Genomic DNA, 14,794 nt, shown 5'->3' with positions numbered 1-14,794 from the left:
CTCCTTTGCGTGAATGTGTGATATGCTTACTGATTATTCTGATGTATTTTTCCACCAATTCCACAGGACAGAAGATCAATATTCCAATTACAGGTAGGTTTCCCTTCTTGACCTGCAGAACAGTGAACATCAGTCAGTCTCTTTGTCAGAAAGATTCCCTGCACAAGGACATAATGTTAGTTGGAGCAAGATGTAAGCTAATATACCAAAATGAAACAGAGATGGAAAACCAGGTGGTAAAATGCAAATTCGTAGACGTGAAAAACGTGGATTTTTAACCATAAGAATAACACATATCTTCGCAGTAAATATTAAGCTATATGCCAGAAGTTTTAATAAAATCTACCAAACTCACTTCAGATAGCTTGTCACCTAATCAATGTCATGATCAGTTTGTTTTGTTACAAATTTTTATTTATTTCAAAATAAAATGTAACCTGCTGAAAAGGAGCTTCTACATGCACAGGTGACATCATAGTAGGCGGTCTGAAATTGGGGAAGCTCAAGTATTTAAAGTTCTGTTTGCATGCAGCGCTACTGCACTGACAAATCACCTAATTATTTAAGGACACAGAAACAGTACTCATTTAAATCCATGGAGACCAATCAAATGGAATTATTCAAAATGAAATACGAACAGAATTAGACCGGTTAAAAGCCATCCATCATCTATACCCATTTGTCCTTGAAGAGTCGGGGGTGCTGGTACCAGTCTCCAGTTGCCATTGAGCCAGGGTCTAGACACGCTAACAGGGCAACAGAGAAAAACACACTTATGTGCCATTTAGAGAGTCCAGTTCACCTAACTTGTTTTTGGACTATGGGAGGAAGCCAGAGTACATGGACAAAACCCAACCCTTACCAACCACACCAACCCAGTTGAAGTTCTGAAAAGTAAGTTATACAGGCTTAGTTAATTTGTTTTACAAAAAAATCTGAAAACTGAGGTGTGCATTTATATTTAGCAACTTTACTCTAAAACCCCAAAATAGGACCCAGTACAACTGATTACCTTTAGAAGTAACCTAACAAGGAAATAAAGTCCACGTCTGTGTAATTTAATCTCTGTATAAATCTAGTTGTTCCACTAAGGCTTTTCTGTAGTAGACAATCCCTGAAAGACTTGCAGCTGAAATAACACTGAAATGTAGTTCAACAAAGTATTGACTCATGAGGGGGCTGAAAATAAGTGCACAGCCCACTGTTAAGATTGTATTTGTAAATTAAAGAAAAACATCGTTCCACTTCACCTTTACATTTTTGTGTTGGCCTTGTACAGATAAATATATATAAACTTCTAAGACACAGTATGATCAACATATGAGGTCTTAGATTAGATTTTTATAGTAAACATTCATTTTTAAATGGTGCTTTGCTGTGTGTTTTTATGTGTCTAAAGTTTTCACATGTTGGTAACAAAAACAAGAACGTCCAGCATTAACTCCTCACATCTTATCTGGTCCTTTAAGCTTGACTTGTCTGCAATCTATTACCATTAGAGCTGAACACTGAGTCAGTCAGAGAGCTTCCAACTGCATCACATTGAAGGGTTTACTTTCCCTCTCGCTGCATTCTGACTCAACTGCATTGACTGGACAGTAAAGTGAGCACAATAAACTGTCTGCAGGGAATGAGTTGGCCGGTATCAGCATAATCAATTTCCTGTGCTAGGTGCTGTTCGTCCAAAATCAGGACTGTTCACAAATCATTGTGTTTGACCCTCAAGTTCAGATCTAATGCCATGCAAACTCCCATCTACCGTCATCTTTTTTCATTCTTTCTGTGTTTTGGGCACCAATAGAGACAGACTCTACTCATTTACTTTGTGTTACCTCATTTATATTTTCCAAACTAGGCAGCTTGTGTTCGAAAGGAGTATTTATTTATTTATTTATTTTTTTATTTAACCTTTATTTAACCAGGTCAGTTATTAAGAACAGATTCTTATTTAAAATAACGACCTGGCAGGTAAGAGAGGGGCATCGTCATCTAGATTAAGTAATAGATCAGGTGTAATTATTTTTATTTTATCTTTTCTTCTGCTTTTTTCTGGATACATAATGGATTCACAACAGTGTTGACCATGGCATGAAAGGCCGTGAGCAAACATATAGAGGAGGCTGGCCTCTTGAATAAATATTTGCTTTTGTTGTTTAGATGAAGTTTATTTTCTGGCACGCATGCAGAAAAGAGACTGTTTACTTCTTCTTTACATCTGCTGCTTTAAACTTTCATCGTATAGTGAAAGTTATGGTGTACATATTTAAATACATTTAAACTGATTAAATCCTTAATTCTTCAGTGTTTCTAAATAATTTAAAAGGTGGGATGATTCCCTTACACACAGCAGATGCTTTTTGGAAGGATGGCAGCAGTTTGAGCTTTTTACAAAGCTTGTTTAGATCCAGTGTCTGGCAAAAGTATTCACATTTTGTCACCTTATATCTGCATATGTCACTGTATTTTACTGGGATGATAGATGATAAATCAACACAAAGTAGTGCTAGACTGTAAAGTAAAATTAAAAACATACTTAGTTTGCATTTCATGTCTTGTGGCTAACTGTAAATGGAACTTCTTATGATGTTCACTAAAAAATGATTTTCTTCTTGCTACTCTTCCTTAAAGGTCAGTTCTGTGGAGTACACAACTCACCTGGACTGTGGGTCTCTGTAGCTTCTGCAGAGTTATCCAGGACCTCTTGGCAACTATTCTGATTAATGATCTCCCAGGAATGTGTAGATGGCCAAACATGCCTTGTAGGCTTGCGGTTGTACCATACTCTTGCCTTTTTTAGATGTTAGATTGTGGAGCTTGTTTTAACACCCAACACTTCTTTGAATTTCTTTCTCCCTGGCCCTGCAGTGTACATTGGTCTTCATGATTCTGTTTGTTATGTTCTGAGGTGACAGCTGAAGGTTATCAGGTGCACTGGGTTTTACCTATGGCTAATAGAGTACAATGTTTTTCATCCACTTCCACTTCACCAGAATGCATAACATTTGTTTGTCCATCACATGAAATCCTCCAATAATATGTTGAAATGTGTTCTTTTAATGAGACAAAATCTGAAAAAGTTCAAAAGGTAGGAAGACTTCTCCAAGGCACATTATTAATCTTTTTATCCCCGGCTCAGTGATTGGAGAAACAGTCCACACACAGGTGGAGCTACTGTACAAGATCAGAGCAGAGATTGGCTCATAGCGCTGCCATTCACACAGCAAATACTCTCCAACTTCCTCTGGCCTCCTTTCCTGGTGCAGCAAGAGAGGAGGGAGAGGAATGTATTTTTTCTGTGTGAGACGCCGGCACTACCTCACACTGCTCCTTACCACCTGTCCTTGACTTAGTGAGCACGGGCGGGACAGAGAGGAGGCGACACTGCTCACTCTTCCTCCAACAGCTTTTCTGTCTGTTTATCTACCAGCAGTCTTTGTTAAACAATTCCCTCTGTGGCTGTTTTTTCTCCTACATGTGGTGTTTTGGTGCAGAAGTGAAAGACGGGAACGTTTATCCTCGGCCAGTGAGAGCTCTGATGGGAGGCAGCTTTGACTCTGGCTGGGACTGGGGATGCTGAACGGAGGGAGGGAGGGCCTGTTTGAGCTGGGACAGCAGCTCCAGCAGCAGGGGGAGTACCAGGCTGCCCTCCACTGCTTCCTCAGCTGCCTGTTGGGACTGACCCATGTACAGAGCTTCACCTCTCTGCCCAACTGCCTGCACCAGGTGAGCTAGATGGGAGCTGGGCACATACACGCTCAGCTTTCTCCATGCAAGATCATATGTTTGTCTCAGCTGTGCACATAACTTTGCATCACTTTATCCATAGAGCATAATTTTATCTTACAGCACATTACAAAGACCATATTTAACCTTGATATCTCCAGCACCAATGTGGAATTTAACAGAGCAGGCTATTATGTGCTTACATGCTGACTCTAGAAGATTTCCTCCAACTCACCAGAAATGCTGCTAAATGCTAGTAGGTGTCCAGTAACAGCCTATGACCCACTATATGTCAGACTTTTTTTTTTTTTTTATGTTGTAAGAGTTATGTTTCTGTGCTATGTAAACTTTTAGCTGATTACATTTCAGGGTGCAATACAAGGTTTCTCCACAACAGCAGAGCTGTAATTGTTTCCCATGTAGTAGTGCATAAAGGAATGTGCCTGATGTCAAAACACTGCCTTCGCTCCAGAACTTTACAGCATGCAGGATGATGTTGACCAGATCTGCCAGGCTGCACGGAGAGCAGTATTACTTGCTTTAACAGCTCGCATCACACAGTTACTTCTCCGAACTTGATGTCTTATTTATTATGGACTTTGAAAATGTATAAAAGGCATATAAAATAAGATTACATAATGTTGTTGTTGGGTCATTATTGATATTTGTGTCACAGTTGCATCAGTTCTGTAGAATTGGCACACATCTATGGTGTACTTGGTGGAGGAGAGCTGTGATGCTCATTTAGCAGACTTTTTCAACGTGCTAAAAAAAAAAATCCATGTTGGCCTGGTAATCATAATGCATTCTTATGCCATTAAAATGAATAGCTACAATTCAGAAGTGTGATTCTTATAACTTATTTAAAACAATAAAAACATATTTTTTTTATTTACACAAACAGTGCGATAGGTAACTAGGTATAAAGTGACCTTTTGCTGTAGAATATATAATGACTACTGACTTCATACATCTCTAACTTTATTTATACATTAATGCTGTTCCATTTAATTCAGTTAAATTAGTTCACATAGTGCCAGTTCACAACATGTGTTCTCAAGGCATTTTACAAAAATAATTAACTGTGACATTGTTTATCTGACATAATTTATAAGTGATTTAAAACACAATTTACTATATTGACATTTACTCTAAGAAATTTGATTTAAGATATTCTACTTCAACATCCTTTATCAAAGGTGCGAAGTTTGAGTTGGTCTAGAATAACCAAAAAACAAAAGTTAGTTTTCTTTTATTTAAAGTCAGTTTATTAACATCAAACCACCTCATTTACTTGCTTAGCTCTTCTCCCATTGTGTGTTATAATTAATTTAAATCCTTCTCACAACAAAATACAATTGTGTCGTCTGGAAACAGTATACGTTATAATGATATTGAAAACTAAATATTTAACACCTAATTATGCTTGTTCGTTGTTTTTCTCTGCTTCACAGATTGCTGAACTCTTCATCACTGAAAAGAACTGTATCCTTTCCTAACAAACCCCCCAAACAGTCTGTTTCTGCTTCGCATATTGCTTATTTAAATCTCAGCTAGTCACAGCTAACTAAGAAGCTAGTTTATTTGTTTTGCGAGGCAAACATGCAGGAGGCGTAGCAAATTCCAGGACAATGGAGCATGTAGACCATATATAGAAGGTAATTTAAACAGAAAGAGATGAGCGGATGTCTTTGGGCCACTTCATAATAACCCATTTGTCCCAGAATGCCACATGCTTTGTGTGTCACTCAGAAGGTGTGTTTGTCTCTTAAGAGGATTTGTGGGCTCTTATCTCTGTACAACAGAATGGGAGAGCACTAATTAACCTGCATCTGTGACGAGAAGTCCATGCATGGATTTCCACTTCACTGCCACTATAAACTACAACAGTACAGGACACCGAGATAATAGAAAGGTGTTGCGTTTCAGTATATATTACCCCCACAGCTCCTTTCCTTGTTACTGAGATACTCCAGTGCTTAACTTAGTCAGCTCAGGTTATCTACCTCAGGATGGCTCTACCTATCTCAGTCTAAAATAGGTCCATTTGCAGAGCTTCAATCTATCAGTCTGAATAATGTTGCACCCTTAAAACAACTTAAGGAGATTCCACGCAGATCTTCATTTTTGTGCAACTTTATCAGAACAAAATCCATGGTTCGAGCGTGCAGCGTGGGTAGTTTTCTGTCTTCACCATATTATATTTTTTTTTTATAATCAAAAGGTCATGAACTTTCTACGTCATGTCACTCTTAAAGAAATGGTAATATAACAAAAAATATATGAAATAAAATACGGTAACTTCAGCGCATACTTAAACATAAACTAAACAAACTGTTTAGACCACTACTAAATTAAATAAGTGCTTGACCCATGACATCAATATACCATGACTTAGACATTATCACGTTCTGAACATATTTTTAGGGCGCTACAATAGCAACCTCCTAGCCTGCTCAGGGTACCATGACAGAGTTAAATCTTTTACTGTTACATAAGCTCATTAATAGTAATGGGTAATGTCAGGTCAGATTGGGGTGTTCCATGTACAGCAGAGTAACACTGTTGCTTTAGGTGTAAAATTACAGCCATACAAATTCCCGGTTGTATTTTTTAGGAGAATGGACCAGCTTTAGATGATTATCAAAACCAAATTATGGTAATCACTGAATGTAAATATGGTGTTAATAATCTTATTGTAGCAACTTGAGACGTTAATGTATTTTACTGAGATTGTATGTCACAGGCCATTCTTTACTAAATAGTTCAAGCTCTGTGAAACGGGATGGAGAGCATCTTTAAAGAGCAATTTTTAAGTCACAGATTCCCAATTGGATTTAGGTCTGGACTTTGATTGGTCAATTCTAACACATGTACATGCTATGATCTAATTCATTTAATTGTATTTCTGGTTCTATGTTCAGGGTTGTTGTCCTGCTGGAGGGTAAACCTCCAACTTAATCTCAAGTTATTTGCAGATTCTAAAGGCTTTCTTCCAGAATTTTTCTGTATTTAGCTCCACTCATGATCTCTGACAAGTGTCCATGTTATTCCTGAAGAAAACCAAACTCAGCCACATGATGCTGCCACCATCTTGTTTCACCGTGAGAATGGTGTGTTCAAGATCATGTGCGGTGTTAGTTTTCCCACGCCACCAGCATTTTACATATAGGCCACAGAGTTCGATATTATTCTGAACTCACCTTCTTCCGCATGTTTGCTGTATCCCCTAAATGGCATGTGCAAATGAGACTGTTCCTACAGAAATTGTTTTCTTCTTGCTGCATTTCCATAAAAGCTGTAATTGTGGAGTGCATGACCAATAGTTGTCCTATTAGGTCAATTTTATTTATAGAGCATATTTCATACAACAAAGGGGACTTAAAAGAAAATGTAAAGATAAAAACTCCAGTTAAAAATAATTGTAATCAACAAATGAAACAGAGAACAACACATAGACATAAGATCACATAAAACCAAGGAAATGAAAAAAGCTTAACAAAATGCTTCAGATATTTTTTTTATTTATTTTGCTTTTAAAGCACGATAATGTAGTTACTGATTTGAAATGCAGTGGGGGCAAAATTCCAGGACCAAGAGTTCACCTAGAGTTGACTCTGGGTACAAGAAGACCTTTATTTGACCATAGGAATGTTGTGTTCCAAATCTCCAACCTGAGCTGTGGATCTATGCAGCTCCTCTAGAGTTCCCGTGTGACACACTTCTATTCCGATGATTTAACAGTAGAGATTTTGTATAACCTTAACTTGCTCTAAACGTCTCTACAGCTTTATCCCCGACCTTTCTGTGTTCTTTCTGGGTTCCTTGCTCTTTATGATGCTGTTTGTTTGCTAATGTTCTCTAAAGTTTGTCGTATTTATAGTTGAATGTATTACACATAGATGGACTCTATTTGCAAACTAGGCTGTTTTTAAAGGTAAAGGGAGTTAAATACAAATGCATGTCACACTTCAGAAATTTATTTTTGAAAGAATTTGAAAACTACGGGCCACTTCACAATCGTACACTACTTGAAGTTCGTGGTTGTACGGGGAAAACAGTTAAAACAAAGTTGACACCAATACTTTTGCAAGGCACTGTAGTATTTTACACATTCCTCACAGAAGCTGAAGCAGTCGAGTTTAGGTCATTTAGCAGCTGCACTCCCGAGAAGGTGAAGGGTCAGTCTGCTCAAACAGGAACCAGGATGTGGGAACTTTAGAGTTTCACACAAATGTTTTATGGGAGGAAAAATACCAGCTTAGGCTCTCACATTTCTCTGTACAGGCTATAAATACACAACCAGGGTAAAAAAAAACCCACAATAATTAAAAAAATTAAAATCGCCTAGTTCCATGCTGATATGAAAGCTTTAGATCGGACACAAAAAAACTGGGTCACAAATTGTGGCCCAGTATGTTGGATCGGAGAAGAGAATAAAGAGAAGCCTCATCATTCTTTAAATGAAGAATTTTTATTCTTTGTAAAATAAAATAAAATAAAATCTTAGAATGTCTTGTGACTTTTCCTAACAAACACTTTAGAATTTGGACAAAACAAAAAAACACTCAGTATATAATTCTGTATAAAATATTTCCTGTCTATTGAGTGCAAGAGCAATTTTTTGATCACATTTTAAGCATATCTAGCACAAGCTTGCAGGGGTGTAGGCTGACGTCATGTGAGTCGAGAGTCGATTTGATGAAACTGCAAAAGACTTATGATTCTACTTTGACTTTAGGCGTTTGATTTTAAAATAATTAAAATCTTACACCAAGCAAAGTGTTCTTTTAAAAAAGTGACACCTATTTTGACCTCTCTTGAATAAACTATTGTTAATGCTTTTTTGGTAGAGAGAAAAAAATCAAGATTCCATCATTTACAGCAAGTTGTTCATGTCTCAAAGCAGCAAATTAGCCCAAGACCATCTTACCACCACCAGTTGTAAATCTGTAATGAGGGTTTTACCACACTGCTTAATTTTTGCTTAACAGCTAAATCAATTTTCCTGCATTGCTAGTTAAACGCTAGTTAAACGCTATCACTAAGATGGGTAACCAAAAAAGACAAATAGGTATTTAAATTATGTAGTAAAGAATGGAATCCACTAACATCACAGTTGCTTAAGATTGCAGCAGCACTCTCTTCCTTCAAGCAGCTACATATTGTGTTAGTTTAAAGTTACAGAAAATATGTTTTATTTGATTGTTATTATTTCAATAAGAGATGGGTTAGATGCAGTAAAGAGGACAGAAACCTCCAATTAGTACTTGGGACTTGACTCGGGACTTGTGCATCTTGACTTTGAACTCAGTTTGGGATTTGAGAAGGGACTCAAGATTTGATTGGTCTTTATTTCAGCGTTTTTTAAAGTGTACTGTTCCAGGAAAGGTTGATGGTGATTGTTGCCATGTGATGCCTACTTTAGGTTTGAAGCCTTGTTATCATAGCTGGCAGGACCTTTATCTGAAGCTTAAAGCTCTTTTGGCTGTTAAGTGGTCCCTGGTTTAGGTCTTAAACAGACTTAAAGCTCAAATAGCAGGATTTAGCTTTTAAAAAGGTAAAACTGTGATACCATATCTTTCTGTTTTCAAATTTCTGAAAAAGATCCTGCTCACTAGTATCACTTTTATTAATACTTGATTAGATTTGTTTTATTGTGTTGCAGCAAAGGAGATCTAATTTCTACAAGGTACACTATAGAAAGACATTTTTGAGGGTCTTAATGTATGTTTAACTGTGGGTAAATTCTAACAAACATTACCTGCTTTATTTTGATAAAAAAATGAACAATCCTATCTAAATTTTTAAATTAGATTTTTGATCTTAGTTCAGTCAACCATTAACTTGGGGGAGGTAAGGCTGATATGTGAATATGAGTTGTATCATGTTCATACTTATTGTCTGTACGCTCACAATTTACTGACAATAACTATGAAAATATACACTTTAGAGGAAATATGTACATCTATGTGCATGTACAGCCATCTTTTTTATAGAGTAACAAAAAAAGAAAGGCAGGTTGTGGTTGTGCAAATATGCATATTTATATTTCAAATCAAAGTAGCTGACTACTCTGGCTGTAAGGTGTTCATTGTGTTCATGAGAGACAACTTTGGGAAAGAAACTGTCTCTGTGGTGGCTGGTTTCTGCAAAATGCGTTCTGTATTGCCTACCTGAAATTGAATGTCTAAACAGTTTGTGTCCAGGATGTGTGAGGTCTGCACAGATATTAGCTGCCCCTTTTTCTGACTCTAAACCTGTACAAGTCCTGAATGGAGGGAAAGTCAGCCTTGTTAATTATCTCTGTGGCTGAGCCAAACCACACATTGATGGACGAACACGGACAGACTATATAATGTTCAGATAGAAGATGACCAGCATCTCCTGTGAAAGGTTGTACTTCATAAGTTGTAGAGTCTCTGCTGGGCCTTCTTCGTAGTCATTTAACCCTATGGTGCTGTTTTGGGGGATTGATGATGATGCACAGGGGAACCTCACATGGCTCCAGAGACTCGTTGAAAATCTGAATGAAGTTAGGGGGCAGTTCGTCGGTGCAGGCTTTCAGGCAGAAGGAGGGAAAACCATTGAGTCCTGGAGTGTTCCTGGTCTTCTGATGCTGAAAGACCTTTAATGCCGGCAGGGTGTCAGAGGTTGTAGAATTATTAATCCGAGGGGTTAGTCATTTTGTATGGGAGTGAGATATAGCTGAATGGTTTGGATGTCTGAATGGTTGTTTTTCAAATCTGCAGAAGAAGCTCTTGAGCTCGTCAACTAATTGGGGGTCATGACACTGTAGAGGGGTGGGCTTGTGTGGTTAGTGATGTTGTTCAGGGTTGTTGGGCGAGCAGCTGCTTTTTAGCTTCTCACTGTAGCTTCTCTTAGCCGCAGCTTCCTCAGGTGTGAGGTGTACCATGGTTTTTTGTTGTATGTGCGAAAGTTCTTTTTTTAGCAAGTTCATTCAGGTGAGTGGCTGACATCACAACACTTCAACGTGCAGTCCAAGCAGGCCTGTAACATCTGCTTTGACTAAACAGTCTACTTTTTAGCAGTCCTAACCTCAGGCTTAGAAGTTTTTAATTCCTGCCTATAGGTTATAATGCGATGAAGCAGACAGTAATCAGAGTCTCATTTTGTTTATATTGGGGTGGCAGATTCACAGAAGTCCGAGTTCCTTGTGCTGAGAATGAGCAGTTCGTCCATTTTGTTAGCGAGGGAGGAGACATTCACCGGGTGGTTAGAGGGGAATGTGGAGCACAGCCCCCAGTTGTGGAGCTTGACAACCATATCTGCACATGTTCCCCATCTGTGTCCCTGGTAAATTCGACGGAGAGCTGCTGTGCTTATAATCAGGAGAAAAACTGCTTTATGGCTAAATCACAAACCTTTCCCTGTTTTTTTTTTTTTTGTTTGTTTCTAACATGGAAGCACAAACAGAATGAGCAAAATTATGTTAGTAATTTGTTAGATTTTAAGAAAGTGTCTTTTAGCTCCACCTGTCAGTTCACACCTGGGTCTCATGGCACGTATGATCAGATTTGCCTTTGTGGTTTTCAGTGTTAGAGCAAGCTGTTATTTTATTTTTTTTTACCGGGGTCCAGTTACCAGTTCAAAGCAGAGGTTGTTCCCAGGAAAAGATGGTGTGAGGTTCCTGTTGTTGGATTGTTGTGCGTCAGGCGAGTTAAAAATAGCCGTCAGAAGAAGGGCTCCGACCTTTGGTGATGTCTCATTCCCTTTATTCTCCTGCACAGATGGTCCACCTCAAAGCTGCCGTAGTCCCAGCTGCCAGGTGTCTCCTGGTGCTATTTATTGATTGAAAATATTAAAGCAGAATATGCTGGCTAAAATGTTTCATGGTGGACTTTTGTTTTTAAAGGTGGTGCACTTAAATGTATGCTGGCATTTGTTTTCCTTACTGTTCTGGACATATTGCTTTTATGTTCATCCATTGTAAGCTTTTCAACATTTATTCAGTCCCTTGTAAAAGTTATCATACAAATGACACTTTTCCATATTTTGTCCACAAACAAAAAATATTTCATTGGAAATTTATGTCCTAGAAGCATTTTCACTACAAACTGACATTTTAACTCTTTTTTGCAAAACAGCTCCATCTTGGTCAGATTGGATAGAGAGCATTAGTGAACATGAATGTTTCCCACCCATTGTGACAATATGTTATGATCTAAACCACTCTGGCTGTATGTTTAGCACCATCTTCCTGCTAGAAGGTGAAACTCTGCCTTTCGCAGCATTCAACAGCTGTTCCTTCAGGATTTAACTTCTCCCATTAACTCTGACCAAGTTCCTTGCTTTGCTAAAGAAAGAACCCCTACTTTCTTATGCTTGGCACTAACATTTCCCACCGTCGGGCTGGAGTGTTTGGAGTGATGTGAAGTGTTAGATTCCCACCACCCAAAGCATTTTGCATGTAAGGTTCTGTTTTGGTCTTATCTAAACAAAGCTGTTTGATGTGTCCCCTTTACGGCTTGCGGTAAGCTGCTTATTAGAATTCTTTATTACGTTTTTCAAAAATGGGTTTTTTCTTTCCACTTTTCGACATAAGCCAGACTTGTGCAGTGCACAGATAATGGGTGTCAACGTATTCTCCCTCCAAAGCTGTGAATCTCTGTAGCTCATCCAGAGTCATCATGGGGACCTTAGTTCTTTCTCTGAATAATGCTGTCCTTTTCCAGGCCTGTCAGTTTAGGTGGATGGCCTTTCCTTGGTAGGTTTGCAGTTGCACCATACTCTTTCCATTTTCAGATGATAGATTGAACATTGCTCCTTGAGATATTCCTTGCTTGGGGCATTGTTTTATACCATAACCCTACTTTAAATTTCTCCACAACTTTTTTTCCTGAGCTGTCTGCTGTGTTCCTTGGTCTTCATAATGCTGTATGTTTACTAATATTCATTCACAAACCTCTAAGGCATTCGCAAAACAACTGGATTTATACTGAGATTGAATTATTTCACTAAGGTGATTTTTGACAGCTATTGGTTGCACTGGATTTTACCAGTCTAAGGTGGGCTGAATATGCACACTACACTTCTCAGATTTTTATTAGTAGGAAAACAAAATTGTAATTTTCCTTCCACTTTACGGTTATGCTCTACTTTGTGTTGGTCTATCAAATAAAATCCCTGTTAAATATAAATCAGTTGTGACTTTAATGGGGCAAAATGTGGAAAAGTTCAAAGGGTGTGAATGGCACTGTCTTCCACTTTTTCTTGATTTATGGGTTTGGGGAGACTGTGTGGAAATCATCCTGTTTCTCAGAAGATAAAATCTACTGTTTGTATTCTTAACCTTGTTAATGTTTTGGTATAATTGCCATTTGGAGTGACAACACCAATATAAACTCAGATGTTTTTGTTGTTTGGTTGTAATTTTTTTTGAATGGGAAATCTGATGTTAAGTAGGACACCTAAAAAAAGACTGCTGGGTTTATTTTGAGCACTCTCCATCCCATTCGTCATTATATTAATCTGACAAGCATCAATGGTATCTTTTTACAGTGACAAGAACACTAAGTGCACTGAATGCATTTGCAAAGTGAACTATTTTTAGGATTTTATTTATAGAGTCTTTTCATGGGAACAACAAACTCCTGTTCAAATCTGTTATGAAGAATTTGAACAGAAATTAGAAACTTAAAAGAAAAAAACTGGCTTCAAAGTAAGGGATGTCTGATGTGTTTATATTATATATATTAGTTAATATTATATTATAATACAATGTTATAATATGAATATAAATTGTATGATTCAGACACTAAACATGTTCTAAACATGAACTTTAAAATCAACACTATGGGATTAACAGCATGGTTTGAATTGCTATACCTTGTGTTTGGCCTGAATGGCTGTTCTCCAGCAGGGTGGAAAAAAGAAACTTGAGGGCTGTTTTTAACTTCCACAACTAACTAATCTTGTTGACATCTGAGACCAGTCCTTCACCTATATAAACAGATGGGAAGGCCCTCCAGTTCATCCAGGCTGAAAAAATGTTCTATGAAGTGGCGTTGATCGAGCTCACCGCTCTTCAGGGAAGCTCAGGCAAGTGCTTTTTAAAATTAAACTTTTCAGGGAAAGGTTCATGGAAAATGGGTGTAAACACAGGGTGTGCTATGCAATGATGGACTTTGATTTTGTGGTTTTTGGCTCTGGTTTTCAATAAGTTCCCAGGACCTAAAGTTCTAGGAAAGATGTATGACATTTGGCAGGTCTTTAAAGGAAAACTAAACTTTCAGGATAATATAGATATAGTGAAGAATGCATAGATTAGAATATAGCCGTTTGGTTAATATGAAAAATTTTCCGTTCACAGATTTTGTTGAGGATTTCTGGTCACTAATTTTGAAGAGCTTTGACCTGACTACAAATTTTAGTTGATTCTGATTTCTTTCATGAGCTATAATTTACACAAAATAGGTTATACATGCAACATATCACAAAATATAGTAAGTATTTCTACAAGATCTTTAGAAAATCAAAAACAGTGGTATCTAACTTAATATTTCAGAAGGAAAAGCTAATTTATGTTATGTGTTAGGTTTTTAAATGATTAATTCATTCATTTATTGTAACTATGTAGGAGCCTTGCTACGCTTTTTTGTCATTTGTCAATTAAGCATTTACATAATGATCAGAGCTGAATGTACTAGAGAGAGAGAGAGAGCAGTTACTCTTACACAGCTCTGCAGTGAAAAGGTTTTCACGTATTCTTCCAAACAAAACCCACATCATGACATGGTTAATATCACCACACCACTTGTCTGTGTTTTCCCTGTTGTAGAGTTAGTAGACCCTTTCCGTACCTGTGAGGTTTCAAAAAACACTTTGGAAAATTTTGATTTTGACTACAAATAGACCACAAATGCCCGTTGTGGGTGGCTAAATGAATAACATCCATAAGAAATACAGTTTCCTTTCTAAATTCTTACATCTTTTTTCTTCCTCTGACTCCAATTTTTAACACCTCACAGTTACTGAAACTAGCCAACTTTGAGTCCTCTTCACTCAGTAACATTATTTCATGGTCAGGGCTGGTCGACTGTGCATCTCG

At 37.7% G+C, this 14,794-nt stretch overlaps 1 protein-coding gene across 3 annotated transcripts in view; it reads left to right on the top strand.

Annotated features, from left to right (window-relative positions):
- The first annotated feature begins 3,256 nt into the window (after nt 1-3,256).
- Nucleotides 3,257-14,794, top strand: part of c19h14orf180 (chromosome 19 C14orf180 homolog) — a 30,763-nt gene continuing 19,225 nt past the window's right edge. For 2 of the 3 annotated variants that reach the window (XM_047344906.1, XM_047344908.1), the window contains exons 1-3: nt 3,257-3,723; nt 5,178-5,208; nt 13,699-13,785. In XM_047344906.1, coding sequence (XP_047200862.1) covers nt 3,571-3,723; nt 5,178-5,208; nt 13,699-13,785 — 271 coding nt within the window. In that variant the 5' untranslated portion in view covers nt 3,257-3,570. The remainder of the gene's footprint in view (nt 3,724-5,177; nt 5,209-13,698; nt 13,786-14,794) is intronic. The other variant, XM_047344907.1, reaches the window with a different exon arrangement.

The sequence above is a fragment of the Girardinichthys multiradiatus genome, chromosome 19, assembly GCF_021462225.1.
Source record: "Girardinichthys multiradiatus isolate DD_20200921_A chromosome 19, DD_fGirMul_XY1, whole genome shotgun sequence".
Lineage (NCBI taxonomy): Eukaryota > Metazoa > Chordata > Actinopteri > Cyprinodontiformes > Goodeidae > Girardinichthys > Girardinichthys multiradiatus.
Note: the sequence above shows the minus strand (reverse complement) of the source record. Positions and strands in the feature narration are given on the sequence as shown.